Genomic DNA, 20,467 nt, shown 5'->3' on the forward strand with positions numbered 1-20,467 from the left:
CCAGTGTGGTGTGGGGTCTCAGCTGCACTATTTAAGAAGACACACTCTCCCACACCAAATGACGTGATGGATAAAGGACGGGCCAAGACTGGCCCGACTGATCCTACCAAACCCGACTGAGGCTTGGCTGGGCGACCACTCTAATAACTATCTTTTAACTCCTAATTATAGATATTGGCACAAGATTATTTGCTTTCACTTTTATTTAGCCAGTCGTGTTTGGGGTGCTTACTAGACCAAGTATCACCGGCAGTAGCAGCAATAGTGATGGGAAAAAGGAAATCAATGCACGGAGGAAATGGCAAGGAGAAGGTTCCCTCACATTCTATCATAAACTACCTCTCTCGGACCACTGATTTGATTAATGAAGAGATCATAAACGTGGAAGATAGGCTAGAGGGTATGCAATGAACGGTAACAGAGGCACTAATAATTATTGGTATTGACGGGGGCAAGTGGGGCACAGATGAGTGCACGTTTGGAGTCAATGATCTTAGCATGTAAAACTAATCCATGAGTCTCAAATGCCACCTTATATCCCATTACTAACCTCTCTCCTTCCATTGCCTTACCCCCACTAGCTAAAAAGTAAAGGGCACAGGTGAGAACTAATGGGCAAATGAAGCAAATAAAATCACCTGAGGAGACCGATGCCGAGTTCTCAACTGAGCAGCCTGGATACCTATGTTAAGTGTGCACTGGAGGGGGGTTAATGGTAAATGTTTGCTGCTTGAGACAGCTGCAGCAAATATGCTAGAGTCTTTAAACAAACGTTAACAGTCCTACTAATAGGCCAGTTTCTAATGATGTGTGTTGGAAATTGGGTCTCTAGTTGGCAGCGGTATATACACTGTCCAAGTAGGGACCACAATCCTAGTCAGGGTGAGTTACAACACTATCTAAAATATCCTGTGCTCACCCTCTAGCAGCTTGGTACAGAGCAGGCAGGCTTTATTTAGAAGGCAATGTGTAAAGTATTTGTGCGGTAACTCATGCAGAAACAGTGAAAATACCACAAAAAAATAGATGATATTTTTCTGAATAAGACAAGACCAAAACGACAAAGATCCAATATACGCAGGTCAGGGTATCACTTTTTAGAGGTTTAAGTCTTGATAAAATGTAGCTCACTTCAGCGAGGAGTCCGGCAAGGGTGTGTCTTTGAGCCAACACTATTTTAATTTTACATAAATTATGTGGTTAAATCGTTGAGTGAATGCATTCATAACTCCCCAAAGCTAGCTAGGTCCCTCATTCCCGCCTTACTCTTTGCTGACGATACCCTCCTGCTGTCAAGAACCCCAATTTGATTCCAAAATCTTTTAAACAAATTTCCTGAATTCTGTGGTACTTGTGGCCTAAAGGACAATACTTCTAAAACCAAATGTATAATTTTCAGTCTGCGTAGAGCTTGCAGAGTCAATTTCACTATGAAAGAAGAACCACTAGAATTAGTAAACATTGAACTCCTATATTATAAAAAGTGAACTGGTGCTGGTACACTCTGTTGCTGCAATTATCAAGAGTGTAAAGGGAACCGCTCCCAAATCTATCACCACTGCAGTGGAGCTATAAATGGCAAAAGCCTAGGCTGCCGCACTTTATAGGGGATGAAATATGGGGGATTGCAAATGTCAGAGGTTTGGCCACTAAAGAAAATAATTTTATAAGATCTCTTTTCTCTTTGCCATCAACGACTAGATACCCTTAGGGGTGATAGTGCTGCGCTTTACAAATGCTATGATTTACTGATTGATAAAGTACCTTCACTATAACTCTATTCTCTGACTCAGAGCTTCAAAGAGTGGGTTATCTGGTGATGTTAAGACCCCTTTTATACTTGGTTAGGCTGTGGTCTTCCAGTGAGCTACACCTCTATAGAGTGGCTGCAGAAGAATTTTTTTTTAGTTTGAGTAAACAACATTTATTTCCCAGGTTTAAATTTGTAAGACATCATCTTACTGACCTTGGTTTGGGTGATTATTGGAATAATCTCACATCAATTAAAGGAGATGCAAAGAGTAGAGTTGAAACTGGATTTTGGAAGGGGACTGCTATTGGATATCATCACAAAGTCAAGTCAGAGAGTGTTGTGGAGGATTTCCTAGCCCGTAAGCCATTCCCAGCAAACAAGACGTACTTAAATGCCATTCAGCCACCCATAGCCCGCACATTTTATATTAAATGTTGGTTGGGAGCTTTACTAGTTAATACATTTATGTGGAAAAGGATATCCCATCCATTAAAGACAGCAGCCTGTGGGTTTTGCAACTATGCCAATGAGGACATCAAACATGTTTTATTCTTTTGCCCAAATACCACAAGCTGAGACAGACTTGGTTCAAAACCCTGTGTAATAACTTAGGGGTGAGACATTACTGGGAGGCTTACAGGATATTATGCATAGATTCAAGACAAGTTATTGTCTTTGGAGTCATTCCGTATCTCCATTCTGTATGGTTACTTAGGAAAAAGGCAGGTGTGATGTTTTAAATTTAATTGCTGTTTGCACCCTCCCAATTTCTTTAATAGGATGATTGTGTATATGTCCAAAACTGTGAATCCTTCTGAAATTGTTGATGAATGTAATTCAAAATTGATCCTATGTTTTTATTGTTATACTAATGGCTTAACTTTTTTTGATTTTTCAACTTGCATTTGGAATTTGTGGACATTTTATAGGACTGCTATAGGCAACTTTTTAAAACTTTACATTTGGAATTTTACATTCATTACACTAATTTATGTGTTTTATGGGCAGTGCCCATAATATTCTATCATCTCAATATACTGCTATTCAGATTTCTAGATATAGCTACAAAAAGGCATTATTCATTAGGAAAAGAGAGCTGCTGGACAAAGCACGGGCCAATTTCATGCAGGCAGCCAAGATTAGGGTTAGATCTGTTTTTTGGAAAACCATAAATATGTCCTTCCTCAAGGATAATATAGTGCCAAAGACAGATTCTTCAGTTCCAGCTCAGGAGTAGGTGGACCACTTTTCACCCTTTAATAATCTTTTGAAGAAGTGTGTATTTGAATGGAATCTGAGAGTCAGTCTTGCAGTTGGTTTCTATTTCCTTTAGCTTTGAGGAAGTTACTAGATGGTGTCACACTGGACACATATAAATATTTACCATCTCTCTGGGTTCCATTGCTCACCATGGTTTTAAATTCAGCAGGGGCTGGATATGTACCTACTTGCTGGTCTGAATCAATTATCTTACCAATTTTTTTACAAGGGATCCAAAATGCTACTGACCAATATCGCTGTTAGGTTCATGACCATTGAGTTATTGTGGAGAGACAGAATTAGTGGGCAGAAAAATACTCAATCCTGACTAAGTCTTAGTATGGTTTTAGGAAACGCTTATGCATGGGGGAACAATGACTAAATCTGAACCTTTGGTGGGGAACTACATCAGGGCAAAGGAGTGATGTATACACCTGTTTTATGGACCTGAGCAGGGCCTTTGTCTTAGTAACTCATAAGAAATTATGGCAGTGTATGAACCTGCTAGGCACACCAAAGGATATAATCTCCTTATTGGGCTATATTTATAACAGCATATTGACTAGGGTGCGTTTTGGGCCCTATGGGGTACTGACGACACCCTTTAAAGTAGCAAGAGAGCGAGTGTGGCAGGGTTGTGTGTTGGCCACCTTCCTCTTCTCCCTTTATATAAGTGGTGTCCTTGAGAAACTCCAGGCCTTAGATACAGATACCCTAAGAGTTGGTTCATGCCCTGCCCCATTTTATTATTTGCTTATGATGCAGTATTGCTATCTCCAACCACAATCAGTTTGCAGCAACTCATTAATGCTTTCACAGATTATATGGAAGAGCAAGATTTGAAGGTTAATCTAAAAAAAACTTTCAGTAGGAATTGTGGAAAAGGTCAAGGAGCCACCACTTGTATATGAAGGACAGATGTATAATGAAGGTCAAAATTTCACTTAACTGGAGTTGCAGTTTTCTTCTCCAGATAACTTGACTAATCAAAAAAGAGCCACTTGTTCTAATGTGATGAGAACAACTGAAGGGGTGTTCAGATTTGCCACCGTATTGGGCACTAAGCCTGTTAAAGAAATGTTGACCCGATATAGTACCAAATGTACCTCAGCAGCGTTGTGTGGTGTGGCTTGTGGGGCTATTCTACTCCTATTCTATTCTATGGCTACCCGTAGGCTTCCCAGCACTACAACAGTCATAATTGTAGTGAATATGCCACTGAGATATGGATTAGTTGCTGAAAAGCCAGGTTTCAAGGGAGTTACGGAAAGGGAATTTGTTAGTCCACTGTGCAGTTCAGGAGGGAGAGTATTCCAAATTTGGGGGTCAGATGAGAGAATGAACAGCCTCCCCAACAAGATTTCTTAATCTTGGGAACCCTGACCAAATGATCTGAAGAGAATCTGAGTGACCTCCCAGGAATGTATGAGGTGGTAAGTGATTTTAGCAAAAGGGGGCTTCTTTTGTGGAGGGATCTGTGCAAAATGCATAGGGAATTGAATTGTACTCACTTCTATACTGGAACACAGTATAGATCTTTTAAGTCCTTTGGTGCCTTGGAATGCTCATTAGGAGCCAGGTAGCGGCATTCTGACCTGCAGTCTCTTCATTACATATTGGGGGGAGGGGGGGGGGGGCAAGGTAGAGGGCATTACCATAGTCAATGCATAAAAAGATGAGAGTCTGGATGATTAATATTATGCCTGAAAAAAGAAGATTTAAGAACTTTCTTAAAAGTCTCTGGACACCAAAGCAATTAGCAGCAAGCTGCTTGACCTAGCAAGTCCATTCACATGCCAAGACTTTTTATCACACATTTAGGGCTGGGAAGCCTCTCCAGGCAGTCCAGGACAGGGGTTAGGATTTTCTTGTTGAGATTATTGCACAGTACCATAACCTCAGTTCTGTCTTCATTGAGCTTCTAGTTTTAGTTAGCCATCCATCTGGCTACTCCCTGAAGACATGGGGCCAGACTGAGATGACTGGAACTATAGCATGGGAACATTGAGATCACCAGCTGGGTGAGCTCAGCATAGGAAACCCTATACCAGTCCATGGGACCGCACAGTTTCAGCTGGGGGGTGCATATAAAGTTTAAAAAGGGTGTGACTCTGAGAGAACCCCTGAGGCACCCCACAACTCAAAGGGAGAATGTCGGAGTAAAAGAGTGATATAACACCTGGAATGTTCTGAGCACAGCCATCAATGCTCACTTTTGATATCCAATGGAGGAGCGACGCATGATCTGCCTTATCAAAGGCTGCACTGAGGTCTAAAAGGATAAGAGATGCCGATCCTTCTTGGTCCAACAGGCGTCTTAATTCCTCAACCACTGCCAGCAAAGCTGCTTCTGTGCTGTACTCTAAACCCCATTTGAGTGGGAGAGAGGATTTTGCTGGACACAAGGAAGGCAGAAAGATGATTATTAACATGTTTCTCCAGGGGCTTCGAGGCTCCTGGTAACGGAGATCGGTCTGAAGGGGGTCAAGATCGGGCTTTTTTTAAAGTGGTTTAACCACTGCATGCCTGCAGTCCGGGGAGACCTGCCCACTGAAGATAGAGATTTAGCAGATCCACTAAGGTGGGAGTGATACTATCAGAGCCTTGTCTGAGAATGTGAGTGGGGGTGCAGGGTCAAGAGGGAAGCCTGACTTCTTTGCCCTTAGGAGATCTGTAAGAACATTCACAGTGAGGTTGGGAAAGACTGTAAAAGTCTCTTCTGACTGTACTAGGGTACCACCTGACAAAACCTCAATGTTTGGGCTGTCAGGGAAGGGGGATTAGATATGCAGTATCTTCTTCTGAAAGAAGAGAGTCAGGTTGTTGCTGTGCTCTATTGAGGCTTCTGGAGCAGAGCTAGAAAGCTTTGGCTCTGTGATGTCTTTCAGAATCTGAAAGATCTCTTTGGGGAGTTGGTGGAGAGCCCAATTTTGGAAGAAAAATAGGCTGATTGAGAGGTCTTTGTTTCCACATAATAAGACCTAAGGGTGCTCCTATGTTTAAGTGTGCTGACCTTGTAATAGGACGAGCAAGGCAAGCAGGTGGGCATTAAACCAAGGGGATGGTTTACTTCAATGGAGACTCTTGTGCCACCTTGCAGGAAGGACCATGACTAATGAGTTGATGATCCACTCATTAAAACAGCAAGTGGACGAGCAAGTGCTTATGTTAGCAATATTTTATTACAAGAGGATAAATTAAGACGTTTATTCGCAGTGCCACATTTGACTTCGGAGTCCATTATTCATAAAGAGACAGGGCTGCCGCACACTGAGGATTATTTACACATAAAACCGATGCTTTTATGGTATTCGCTTTGTACCAAAACTGAGACTTCTTTTCACCAAGGTCACCCTTAAATATTGCCTTAATTTGGACCAGCCCTTTGAAATAACCTGGCTCTCATACATCAGAGATGTTTTAAAACAGTCAGTGATACTGACTGACGGTGGATATTTAGAGTCCCCTGAAGATTTTGCATTCTTAAAAAAAAAAAAAAAAAAAACTTGTTCATTGGTGTCATGGAAAATAGGACAGCTTTAAAGTGAATTTATGATCAAGAGTTGTATGTTGATGTAAAAGCAAAAGGGAACCTAGTTATATTTGTCCATAGTCACTAACACATGCCATAGATACATCTTGACATGCTCTAGTGTAGGAATTGCCCTTCATTTTGTTGCTTTTTGGAGAATGTGATATTGGTGCACAGATATCTCATTATGTCCATGAGATGGAAGGTCAACTCAGGCCATTGTAGAGGGCACTTTTGTAAATTTTATACTTACAAAAAAAACAATTTTTAAAACTGATATTTCTAAATATGAAATGTAATATTTATTGCAGTGCTTTTATATATTTATTTAAACCAAATTATTATTTTTGTGTGTAATGCAGTTGTGATGTTTATTGGCCATTCTATGTGTGAAAAGAAACGTCTAACCCATTTAGGACTTTTGACTTTTGACATGTGATGATGTAATATCATTCTATGGGCCACATTTTATTGTTTGTTATAAATGTATTTTTATTGTATTTGTATGATGGTTGCTCTTTTATACTGTAGTGTATTATGTATATAAACTGAATAAAGAAAGAAATACTAAAAACTAAACTTCATTCCTTAGTGGGCCTTCTATTAATTCATAAGATTCTGTACGTGAACCTTGACAAGTTGGCAAATATATAATTGTTCTTGATACAAAATGCTGTGATGCATTATGCAGACTACAGACAAGAACTCTAGGTGTAATCTTGCCAACAATATTTTAAGCCACTAGATTTTATTGATCTTGTATAGTACTAGGTTTGAACAGACTCATACTCGCACCCCCAACTCCAGGACATGCAGGACCGGATCCGGCAGTCGTGCCTTCCCCTACTTCACTCCTAAAGCCCTTCACATTACAGCCTCCTCATCAGTTATTCAAATTCTGCAAGAAACTGAAAACTTGGCTGTTCACCTAGCCTTGGCTTGGCCCATACAGCTATTGCTGCAGTGCCAGGATACCTTCCCGGGTATCATATACCCAAAACATATACACATAACGTAACATAACATAACACAGCTGTTCCAACCCATTTTACGTCAGTTGGTTCAGGCCTTATAAGAGTTTTTAGTTCTATTTTTGGGTTTATCCCTCCAACTCTCAGTTTTTGCAGGTAGTACTCCTATTTTGGTAATTCAAGGAGATATTTAGCTATTATTACTCTTCATCCAGCAATGAAGCCTTCAAGTCTACCTACATATTTAAAGTATGCAAAAATTGATAGATGGAATGCTTGAATTAATCTCAGCCTCTGGTAATTACTCGGGCCACATCCCAATCCCAACCCAGGACTGGTTTTATATTAGAGGCAGACACTAATTCAAGCTCTCATTCTCTACTTTTTGTGTACTTTAATATGTCACTCTAAATGTGATGAGTATGCCACTGTGCCACTGGAACCAAGCTATAGGGCAAAACCGGTCCTGGTTTGCTTGTGTTCCGGTTCAGGGTGGGCCTGTTCTAGCTGTTCCCATGGGAGTAGGGTCAAGACTGATTTGCATATAGCTGGGTCGAAATTAAGGTGGCATAGTTCACAAAACAACAATGGATTGGGATGCGGCCTGAGTACTTATCAGTAGCTGAGATTAATTTAATCATTCCATCCATCACTTTTTGTAGACTTTAATATGTCAACCTACATATGTAGATCAGTTAATTAGTCATCCACACATGCCCAATGAAATACATTATTTGTAAACACTCAACTACAAGTTATTAAATTTTATTACAACTATAACATTTTTTAACACACAATACTGTTGCTCCTAACAATCCCAGTACAACACTACTGCCTCATTATCCTTTATAGCTGTTCACCAAGTAAGGCATATCCTTGAACTCCTCTACTCCACCGACTGCCTGCTCCGTCGTCATCGTACGCAGAATATGTCCAACTTGCTCATTTAAAATCATGTCTGTACCTTGCCTAGAAAAGAAGAAAACCCACCTTACATCTGTATTATAATTCCTTTCATATGTTCTTATACAGTAGTTCGACCTCATTTCACAAGGTATCGTTGAGAATTTCCCATCAGCACTGGATAAGAAGAGCTCTCCAAAATTCTTTACAAACCAAGCAACCCAAGAGGAACAATGTTTACACTAGAAAGACGTTATCAACCATAGTGTAGCTTTTACTCTTGCATTTTTTTAGAAGGCCTAGTTCAAAATGAATAATCCTCCATTAGTGAATTGGACATGAAAGGACAGTAGGATGAATTCTACTACGTTACTCCAAACATTTTATAATCAGAACAAATTCTAGGCCAAAATGGTCAATCTTCATGCATGAAAATATGAAATAGTCCGAACAATCTTTAGGAGTTGCGGACCAGTGTTGTCATTGGCAGTGCTCACACAAAAAAGCATTAAGGGTTGGGCTATGATGCTAAGGTCCAGTGAAAAAGCTTTGCACTAGATCTTACTCATGGTCATCGAGGTACACTATCCAGTGCACATTTCAACACGAGCACCATGGTAAGCAGCGTAATGTGATTTCATTGAAGTCACGCGTTGCACATAGGAATATCATGTGATGTCCCGCTTTCCCTTTGTTTGCACATAGTTTCCATTGGTGTTAGGATCTGAAAGAAAGCCAGGTCACACTACTTTAGTTGATCTGTCTTTGTAGCAAAATCAAGGTGTGTTTCGTGCCATGCCGTAACACCCCATTTGCATACATGACAGAGGACAGGTGGCACTTTGTGGGGCAAAATGAATTTGGTTCTGCATGAGCATAAGCTTTTCACATTTTGATATTTTAGTTCCATGTAGTCGATTGATGCAGCTGTATGCAGAGTGCAAGTGCCTGTGCTAAACATTAGCAAGTGTAGAGTTCTCAGCTCCCCCCAGACTATCATGGGCCATGGGATATTTCCCTGGGGTGTTTTAAGTGATAGCAGTTTTAAACAAACAATCCTCACCCACAATAAGTGGTGTGTGTCAACACAGGGTTTACTTCCTGGTTGGTGGACCCATATTGGGAAATTGTGGAGCCAGGCATGTGAGCTGACTACTCAGTGAACCATTATTGTTAGTACTCAAAAGTTGGATTTGCCAAGTATAATTCTAATGCTACCTATCTCCATTTGATCCGCAGTCCTTCCAGTGTTCACCATTCTGCTACTAAAAATATGTCAGCATGGATTAGGAATAAATCTATTGTCCCCCCCAAATATAAGATTAACGAAAACGACAATCATTCCTCTGTTTTAACCATCAATATGGTTTACACCTTTCACAGTCACTGTGGGGTCACGTGCATTCGTCAGGTCTCTTACTAATGGTGAAACTTCAAAGTATACTTAACTGCTAGTGGTCACACAGTGTACAGGCTCATATGAGATTGTGCCAACTTAGAGGTCGGGGATTCACTTAGCTAAGTGATATTGCTTCCCAATGATCTTTTAAATCTGCTGCCCATTTCTCCAGGTCGCGGCAAGCCTCTGCCTTAAAATTAAGACCAAATCTTAAGGCAGCAGCGCACCGTGACATTGGCTTAAAGAAAATATCAAGAAATGAATAATGTTACAGAAGATTGCTACAATGATGAAATGCAATAAGTATATACTAAGAAATAAAGGTTATAAATGCAACATACATACATTTTCAAGAATTACTAAGAAAGTTTGAGAAAGGACTCAATAACCTACATCTTAAAGCCACACCGTAAAGCAAGTGAGGAGGCCCCATCTCAAAGTGGTGGCCTCTTATACTGGCCCACCACCGAACTAGCCTTTCTCCCCCTACACCACCACCACACAGCTGTGAGTTCTCTCCAACTCCCTCTCAATAAATGTGTTCCCATCAACCAGCAACTTCTAACAACCTACTTTGCCTATACCTGTGCACTGCACATACCTCTATTGTAACCATTTTCCTATTGGACAGTGCTCTGTTTCCCTATTAGCTAGGTTCATGTCTCCAAAATCACTAATCACATATGCAATTAATGCCTAGACACCTCACAACAACTTCTACCAGTATTGCAATCACCTTAATGCCCTAATTCCCTCTTATGTCCACCTACCTACTGCCATTGATCTTCTATTTCTTTTGCGCTCACCTTGTTTTTCCAACTTTACTATAGCCTACATTCTAATTCTCTTACCTCTATTTTTCCCTAATATCACCCTTAGACTACTGTTTCCTCCTCTCTTCATATCACATCAGACCAATTGTTAATCCTTCAAGAGAATGAAGCATGGAGCAGACCTGGATATGTAAAGATTGAGAATTTATGAACATCCTCCACCTAACCCTGAGGGTGTAAGACAACAACAAAAGGGTCAAGAATCTCTTGAAACTGGAGCTTTTCAAATTTGCCTTCATGTGAACTTTACACAGCACAAGGGTTGTGATTAAAGATTATTGGCTATGGTTACTTACCCAAGTGCACTCAATCGTTCCCTTCCAAACAACACACTATTTTTCCACACCTGCCATCACTCTGAGTATTTGAAAGGCAATACACAGTTCTTTTGAAAACCTGTTAATAATGTGTAGGAAAATAGATAGATAGTGTGAGAAAACAGGGCTGATTGCAGAGGCCCCATAACTTTTTGCCCCCATTTTCCTCTTTTTACTGGTGTTTTCCTGACTTTGATGGTGCCCTGGGTACTGCTAACCAGTCCCAGGGCCTGTGCTCTGTGTAAAATGGATATGCAAATTAGGCTAATTATAATTGGCTAAGTTAACCAACCTATAAGTCCCTAGTATATGGTAGGGCATGTAGGTTTAGGGACCACAGCATAGGTGGTGCACACCTAGATGCATTGCTGAGGTGCCCAGTGTCATTTTAAAAGCAAGCCTGCCTTGCTGGCTGCTTTGAAATTAAAGTTATATGCAAATTCGAATTTGGAATTAAAGGTACTTCCAAAGTCTTAAACTACCTTATTGTTACATATAAGTCACCCCTAAGGTGTGCCCTATGTGCCCCTAGGGCTGGGTGCCATGTAACTATAAGCAGGGACTTTATAAAAATAGATTTATAAGCCCTGGTGAGGTAAAAACAGCCAAATTCGTTTTTCCCTCATTGAAGTAAATGGCCTTCATAGGCTAGAATGGGCAGACTTTATTTTAAATTTTAAAGTCTCCTTAAATGTTACATACCAAGAATTTGGTATCAAATTGATTGTTGTAATAAATCCCACAACTTCCAGTTGTTGGATTTAATATAACTTGTCCAGGTAAAAAGTTTAGACTTTACCTAAAAAGTTGCCAATTTCAGCTCTGCATTGTTTTTGCTGCTGTGCTCTGATTGGCCAGCCTGCAGCAGCTTCTGCCAGGCTGCCTTGATTAGGTGTGAAGTGGCCTGGCTTCACACAAAGGAATGTGCTTGGGGGAGAGAATCTCCCCTCAGCAGATGGTGAGGCAGGAAGGGGGAGGGCTGCCAAACTGGTCTTCAAAGGCAGAGAAGGACATTTGCAGCACCCAGCAACACCCCCACATCCTGCAACCCCAGACAATTAGGTGCCCCCTTGATTAGATTAGGAGAGGGCAGGAGAGGGGTGTGTTTATGATTTTTAGCCACACCAGTGGGTGGGCTCAGCCAGATGTAACCTCCAAAAATCAGATTCATCCATGTTGGATTTTTAGAGACTGTTGCCTTCTGGGATGGATTTTTGCCACACTTCCCAGGAAGTGGTCATCACAGGGGGACGACCCTGTCCCTGATTGGAGAACCAGGGCCCCCCTGCTTTTCACCCAGGAGCAAGGATAAAACTGGCAGACCTGCACCCACGCCTCAGATCCCCTCCAGAATTCAACAAGAAAGGAACTAAAGAAGAAGAAGGACTGCCCTGCTGGACCCCTGGCCTGCACCTGGACCCTGCACTCAGAAGGACTGCACCAGCTGCACACTTGGGCTTCACCACAAGAAGGACTTTGCCTGGCTTCAACTGGTTCAAGGAGGGACTCCCTGTTTGCTACAGGTGAAAAATTGCTAAACCAGAGTCCCCTGCACCAACTCCTGAAGAAAGCGACCAGCTGACCACTGTCCAGTGGCCAAAAAGGAGTTTGCGCCAGGTGCATTCTGGGAGTTGAAGTCCGCACCCCCCAAGGACCATCACAGAACTTCTGGACCCTTGGGGTGAGCTGTGGACCCCAAAAGAACCTTAAAAGAACCTCTGGGTGAAGCCCCAGAAGTTTGGAAAAGATTTGAGAATTTTTGGAAAAAAGCTCCAGAGAGGGACCGACCCGCCGCAGAAATTCTAGCCGGCTTGCCTCAACCGCGACCCGGCCTGACTTCGTGGTTCGTCCCGGTAAAGAAAAACATCCAAAAAAGAGACTAAGTCCGAACGTAAAAAGTTGACCGGGACCTCCCAGCCATCGTATCCGAGAAGGGCTCCATGGACGTCGGATCAAGATCCAGGTTTACCCCGGTCGAAGGATTTTCATCTCGAAAAAACGACTAAGTCCGAAGGTAAAAGTCTCCACCGAGGAAACCCACATCGCGTATCCGGACAAGGGCTCCAGGAGGTCGGATTCAACTGGCAGGTTCGTCCCGGTGAAGAAAAACTTCAAAATAAAGACTAAGTCAGAAGGTAACTTTTTAACCGAGGCCTCCCGCGACCTGTAGCCGAGCAGGGCTCCATCGCGGTCGGCCTGAAAGTTTGACTTTGCCCCGGTCGAGGTGCAACCAGATGACCCGATTGGCGCTTTTTGTTTCTAAGCGCTAGAAAAGTAATAATTCTTTAAAAATTCATATCTCCGGTTCCCCTGAACCGATTTTAATCGTTTTTGTGTCATTTTAAAGATAAAAATATAAACTATTTTTATAAATTGGTTTTGGATTTTTAAACTGTTTCCTGTGTTTTATTTAATTACTGTTTTGTGATATTTGAATGCTTTACACTTTGTCTCCTAAATTAAGCCTTGACGCTCGTTGCCAAGCTACCAAGGGTTGAGCTGGGATTAATTTACTGAGACCTAACTGTACCTATGTGGAGGTTAGTGGCTTGTTGCTAGGTGTAGGTACCTACCTGCCCTACCAATAACCCATTTTCCAACATAATTGGAAGCAGCGACGGGATCCTGTACTTGTGTTCAATATCACGTTACAGTTTTAGGTAAAACAAATTAAAAGTCCTTTAAATTGTCCTAGTGCAAAAATTGTTTTTAATTTTTAATTTGGATTAATTTCAATTATTGAATTTTTGTAATTTTTCAAAATTCTTGTTTCCAATTTTTGCAAAAAGTTTTTGTTGACACAAAACTAGGGAACCATGGAGCTTGATCTGGCTAGCCTACCCACACTGACAGTAGTCCAGCTTAGGGGGTTATGTATTGAAAGAGGGTTGCCTGCAACCACAGAACTCAGGAAGCAAATCCTGATCACATCCCTGACAGCATGGGCTGAGGCCCAAGAGGTAGAGTCAGAAGAAGCTCCAGAGGAGGGAGAAAGAAGGGAGGATGCAAGCTCTAACCACTCAGGGGAGGGAAGGCATCTGAGCCCAAGTGAGGATGAGGAAGAACGGTCCTCAGTAAACACAGTCACTAGGGGCAGATCCAAAGCTAGTGGTGGGAAGGGGGTCCTTTCAGGAGGAGAGAACCCATCCATCAGAGAAAGAGAGCTGGAGGCCCAGCTAGCATACATAGCTTTGGAAGCAGAGAAGCTGGCCCTAGAAAAGAAAAAGTGGGCATACAAAGAGAAAAGAGATGGAAGCAGCGATAAAGAAGCTGAGGTGTCCATGGGTGGGGGAGTTTGCCCCAGATTACCCAAGGGGGTAGTTCCTGCTTATGTAGAGGGGGATGACATAGATAAGTGGCTGGGGGCCTTTGAGAGGGCACTCCAAATGAGAAGGGTTAGGCCTCAATACTGGGGTTCCCTTTTGTGGGAGTTGGTCCCCAACTCAGGGAGGGATAGGCTTCTGACCTTAAGGGGGGAGGAGGCAGATTCATACCCTAGTATGAAGAGGTGCTTAGCCAAGAAGTTTGGTCTGACCCCAGAGCAATATAGAATGAAGTTCAGGGACACCCAGAAGGTCAGTACCCAGTCTTGGGTTGACTTTGTGGACATTTCACTAAAGGCACTAGAGGGCTGGATTATTGGTAACAAAGTAGATACTTATGAGGGGTTATACAATCTGATCATGAGAGAGCACATCTTGACCAATTGTATCCAAGAAAGGTTACGCCAGCATCTAGTGGACTCTAAGCAGACCAACCCTAGAGAGCTAGGGGAGGCAGCTGATGAGTGGTTGAGAACCAGGGTGGTTGTCAAGTCCCAGGGGGGAGACTCCAAGAAGGGGGGGACAGGTCCCCAAAAACCTAAGGAGGGAGGTGGTAAGCCCACCACAGAGACTCCCTCTGTACCCCAGAACCCTAAGAAGGAGGAGAGTAAATCCCACTCCCACTCTGACAAGCAGAGACAGGGAGACCCAGGGTTAAAAAAACTCTTGGACAGTAGGGCTTGCTTTGACTGTCAGCAGACAGGTCACTTCAGAGGAGATGCAGCCTGTCCAAGGAAGGTGGTTAGCACTGGGCTGTCCAGTGTAGCCATAGAGGAGGATTCCTCAGATGATGAAGTCCTCCTAGCATTGTGCTGGGAGACAGGACCAGATGGTAAGCTGGTGATCCCTGAGGGTGGGAGTAGGCACTTCCACCACATTCAAGTGAATGGGATCCCTACCACTGGCCTGAGAGACACCTGTGCCAGTCACACTATAGTGAGTGACCGGTTAGTGACCCCAGACATGTATGTCCCAGGAAAGACAAAGAAAGTCAGGATAGCCACAGGGGAGGTCACCTCCAAACCTGTAGCCATAGTGCCCCTAGAGAGGGAGGGTATCCTTGACTGGATTAGGGTGGTAGTCAGTGCTGACCTTCCCCTAGATTGTATCCTGGGCAATGACCTCCCAGAGGTGAGTCTGGTCACAGATGGGGTGGTCGCCCAGGGCGCCCCCCCAACCCAAAGTCCTGGGGAGTCAGTCCCTACAGTTAGGAGACAGGGGTCCCCAAGAAAAGGAAAGAAGAAAAGGAAGGGTAGGCCACTCTTAAAGAGAGTTCCAGGGAGCCAAGGGCCTTCTGCCCCAGTAGGGGGGGAGCCCAGAGTTGGCACTGGTGAGGCCTCACCTGACCCCAAGGAAGTCCTGAGTAGTCAGGCAGCTGTCCAGATGCAAGGTGTTGCCCCTGCACTGACAGAAGGGAGAGTGGAAGGAGGGTGTCTGCCACAGGAGGTGGTAGCCCCCCACTCTAGACAGCAAGAGGGGTGCCAGGACCCCAAAGATGCCCCTAAAGCAGCTCAGCCACCTGTCAGTGGAGAGCTTAGGGTGTGGTTCTGGGTACTGACAGCTGTCAGTAGCCTCTGCTGGGTGCTAGCCTTCCTGGCAGCAATGTACTTGGCCTGGGAGGCAGACCCCAAGGCCAATAGCAAAGTAGGCCCCCTGACCCTGTTGGTCATGGTGGGGTTGCTCAAGTGTTGGGTGACCTCTTTGGGTAAGCTAGGTGTTGCCCTAGCAAAGTTTGGAGTAGGGGAGGTGGGCACCTCACTACCCAAGTTAGCAGAGAGAAAGGAGGAAGACCCCCTAGAGGAAAGTTTCAGTTTGAGTTGGGTCCTTTTACTGTTGGGATGGCTTCACTACCCATAGGGAGTGACCCTGACAGGAGGATATAAGGCAGAGTAGGCCCTGCAAAGGGACAGCCAGTTTTCTTCAATGTCTTCCTCGCCTAACAAGCCAGGAAGACTCTCCCAGGGTTGGGCTGAGTCTCCTGGGCGTGTGGGCTGGGGGGGGGGTTGTGTGAGAAAACAGGGCTGATTGCAGAGGCCCCATAACTTTTTGCCCCCATTTTCCTCTTTTTACTGGTGTTTTCCTGACTTTGATGGTGCCCTGGGTACTGCTAACCAGTCCCAGGGCCTGTGCTCTGTGTAAAATGGATATGCAAATTAGGCTAATTATAATTGGCTAAGTTAACCAACCTATAAGTCCCTAGTATATGGTAGGGCATGTAGGTTTAGGGACCACAGCATAGGTGGTGCACACCTAGGTGCATTGCTGAGGTGCCCAGTGTCATTTTAAAAGCAAGCCTGCCTTGCTGGCTGCTTTTAAATTAAAGTTATATGCAAATTCGACTTTGGAATTAAAGGTACTTCCAAAGTCTTAAACTACCTTATTTTTAAATATAAGTCACCCCTAAGGTGTGCCCTATGTGCCCCTAGGGCTGGGTGCCATGTAACTATAAGCAGGGACTTTATAAAAATAGATTTATAAGCCCTGGTGAGGTAAAAACAGCCAAATTCGTTTTTCCCTCATTGAAGTAAATGGCCTTCATAGGCTAGAATGGGCAGACTTTATTTTAAATTTTAAAGTCTCCTTAAATGTTACATACCAAGAATTTGGTATCAAATTTATTGTTGTAATAAATCCCACAACTTCCAGTTGTTGGATTTAATATAACTTGTCCAGGTAAAAAGTTTAGACTTTACCTAAAAAGTTGCCAATTTCAGCTCTGCATTGTTTTTGCTGCTGTGCTCTGATTGGCCAGCCTGCAGCAGCTTCTGCCAGGCTGCCTTGATTAGGTGTGAAGTGGCCTGGCTTCACACAAAGGAATGTGCTTGGGGGAGAGAATCTCCCCTCAGCAGATGGTGAGGCAGGAAGGGGGAGGGCTGCCAAACTGGTCTTCAAAGGCAGAGAAGGACATTTGCAGCACCCAGCAACACCCCCACATCCTGCAACCCCAGACAATTAGGTGCCCCCTTGATTAGATTAGGAGAGGGCAGGAGAGGGGTGTGTTTATGATTTTTAGCCACACCAGTGGGTGGGCTCAGCCAGATGTAACCTCCAAAAATCAGATTCATCCATGTTGGATTTTTAGAGACTGTTGCCTTCTGGGATGGATTTTTGCCACACTTCCCAGGAAGTGGTCATCACAGGGGGACGACCCTGTCCCTGATTGGAGAACCAGGGCCCCCCTGCTTTTCACCCAGGAGCAAGGATAAAACTGGCAGACCTGCACCCACGCCTCAGATCCCCACCAAATTTCAAGAAGAAAGAACTACAAGGAGAAGAAGGACTGCCCTGCTGGACCCCTGGCCTGCACCTGGACTCTGCACTCAGAAGGACTGCACCAGCTGCACACTTGGGCTTCACCACAAGAAGGACTTTGCCTGGCTTCAACTGGTTCAAGGAGGGACTCCCTGTTTGCTACAGGTGAAAAATTGCTAAACCAGAGTCCCCTGCACCAACTCCTGAAGAAAGCGACCAGCTGACCACTGTCCAGTGGCCAAAAGGAGTTTGCGCCAGGTGCATTCTGGGAGTTGAAGTCCGCACCCCCAAGGACCATCACAGAACTTCTGGACCCTTGGGGTGAGCTGTGGACCCCAAAAGAACCTTAAAAGAACCTCTGGGTGAAGCCCCAGAAGTTTGGAAAAGATTTGAGAATTTTTGGAAAAAAGCTCCAGAGAGGGACCGACCCGCCGCAGAAATTCTAGCCGGCTTGCCTCAACCGCGACCCGGCCTGACTTCGTGGTTCGTCCCGGTAAAGAAAAACATCCAAAAAAGAGACTAAGTCCGAACGTAAAAAGTTGACCGGGACCTCCCAGCCATCGTATCCGAGAAGGGCTCCATGGACGTCGGATCAAGATCCAGGTTTACCCCGGTCGAAGGATTTTCATCTCGAAAAAACGACTAAGTCCGAAGGTAAAAGTCTCCACCGAGGAAACCCACATCGCGTATCCGGACAAGGGCTCCAGGAGGTCGGATTCAACTGGCAGGATCGTCCTGGTGAAGAAAAACTTCAAAATAAAGACTAAGTCAGAAGGTAACTTTTTAACCGAGGCCTCCCGCGACCTGTAGCCGAGCAGGGCTCCATCGCGGTCGGCCTGAAAGTTTGACTTTGCCCCGGTCGAGGTGCAACCAGATGACCCGATTGGCGCTTTTTGTTTCTAAGCGCTAGAAAAGTAATAATTCTTTAAAAATTCATATCTCCGGTTCCCCTGAACCGATTTTAATCGTTTTTGTGTCATTTTAAAGATAAAAATATAAACTATTTTTATAAATTGGTTTTGGATTTTTAAACTGTTTCCTGTGTTTTATTTAATTACTGTTTTGTGATATTTGAATGCTTTACACTTTGTCTCCTAAGTTAAGCCTTGACGCTCGTTGCCAAGCTACCAAGGGTTGAGCTGGGATTAATTTACTGAGACCTAACTGTACCTATGTGGAGGTTAGTGGCTTGTTGCTAGGTGTAGGTACCTACCTGCCCTACCAAAAACCCATTTTCCAACATAATTGGAAGCAGCGACGGGATCCTGTACTTGTGTTCAATATCACGTTACAGTTTTAGGTAAAACAAATTAAAAGTCCTTTAAATTGTCCTAGTGCAAAAATTGTTTTTAATTTTTAATTTGGATTAATTTCAATTATTGAATTTTTGTAATTTTTCTAAATTCTTGTTTCCAATTTTTGCAAAAAGTTTTTGTTGACACAAAACTAGGGAACCATGGAGCTTGATCTGGCTAGCCTACCCACACTGACAGTAGTCCAGCTTAGGGGGTTATGTATTGAAAGAGGGTTGCCTGCAACCACAGAACTCAGGAAGCAAATCCTGATCACATCCCTGACAGCATGGGTTGAGGCCCAAGAGGTAGAGTCAGAAGAAGCTCCAGAGGAGGGAGAAAGAAGGGAGGATGCAAGCTCTAACCACTCAGGGGAGGGAAGGCATCTGAGCCCAAGTGAGGTTGAGGAAGAACGGTCCTCAGTAAACACAGTCACTAGGGGCAGATCCAAAGCTAGTGGTGGGAAGGGGGTCCTTTCAGGAGGAGAGAACCCATCCATCAGAGAAAGAGAGCTGGAGGCCCAGCTAGCATACATAGCTTTGGAAGCAGAGAAGCTGGCCCTAGAAAAGAAAAAGTGGGCATACAAAGAGAAAAGAGATGGAAGCAGCGATAAAGAAGCTGAGGTGTCCATGGGTGGGGGAGTTTGCCCCAGATTACCCAAGGGGGTAGTTCCTGCTTATGTAGAGGGGGATGACATAGATAAGTGGCTGGGGGCCTTTGAGAGGGCACTCCAAATGAGAAGGGTTAGGCCTCAATACTGGGGTTCCCTTTTGTGGGAGTTGGTCCCCAACTCAGGGAGGGATAGGCTTCTGACCTTAAGGGGGGAGGAGGCAGATTCATACCCTAGTATGAAGAGGTGCTTAGCCAAGAAGTTTGGTCTGACCCCAGAGCAATATAGAATGAAGTTCAGGGACACCCAGAAGGTCAGTACCCAGTCTTGGGTTGACTTTGTGGACATTTCACTAAAGGCACTAGAGGGCTGGATTATTGGTAACAAAGTAGATACTTATGAGGGGTTATACAATCTGATCATGAGAGAGCACATCTTGACCAATTGTATCCAAGAAAGGTTACGCCAGCATCTAGTGGACTCTAAGCAGACCAACCCTAGAGAGCTAGGGGAGGCAGCTGATGAGTGGTTGAGAACCAGGGTGGTTGTCAAGTCCCAGGGGGGAGACTCCAAGAAGGGGGGGACAGGTCCCCAAAAACCTAAGGAGGGAGGTGGTAAGCCCACCACAGAGACTCCCTCTGTACCCCAGAACCCTAAGAAGGAGGAGAGTAAATCCCACTCCCACTCTGACAAGCAGAGACAGGGAGACCCAGGGTTAAAAAAACTCTTGGACAGTAGGGCTTGCTTTGACTGTCAGCAGACAGGTCACTTCAGAGGAGATGCAGCCTGTCCAAGGAAGGTGGTTAGCACTGGGCTGTCCAGTGTAGCCATAGAGGAGGATTCCTCAGATGATGAAGTCCTCCTAGCATTGTGCTGGGAGACAGGACCAGATGGTAAGCTGGTGATCCCTGAGGGTGGGAGTAGGCATTTCCACCACATTCAAGTGAATGGGATCCCTACCACTGGCCTGAGAGACACCTGTGCCAGTCACACTATAGTGAGTGACCGGTTAGTGACCCCAG

The 20,467-nt window shown here is 44.1% G+C and overlaps 1 protein-coding gene across 1 annotated transcript in view; it reads right to left on the reverse strand.

The window, feature by feature from the left end:
- Window positions 1–8,265: 8,265 nt before the first annotated feature.
- The window catches only part of LOC138274853 (glutathione synthetase-like), a 186,661-nt gene continuing 174,459 nt past the window's right edge, over window positions 8,266–20,467 (reverse strand). The window contains exon 13 of the mRNA XM_069219019.1: window positions 8,266–8,485. Within this exon, the coding sequence (XP_069075120.1) occupies window positions 8,356–8,485 (130 nt within the window). The 3' untranslated portion in view covers window positions 8,266–8,355. The remainder of the gene's footprint in view (window positions 8,486–20,467) is intronic.

Source organism: Pleurodeles waltl, chromosome 2_2 (assembly GCF_031143425.1).
Source record: "Pleurodeles waltl isolate 20211129_DDA chromosome 2_2, aPleWal1.hap1.20221129, whole genome shotgun sequence".
NCBI lineage: Eukaryota > Metazoa > Chordata > Amphibia > Caudata > Salamandridae > Pleurodeles > Pleurodeles waltl.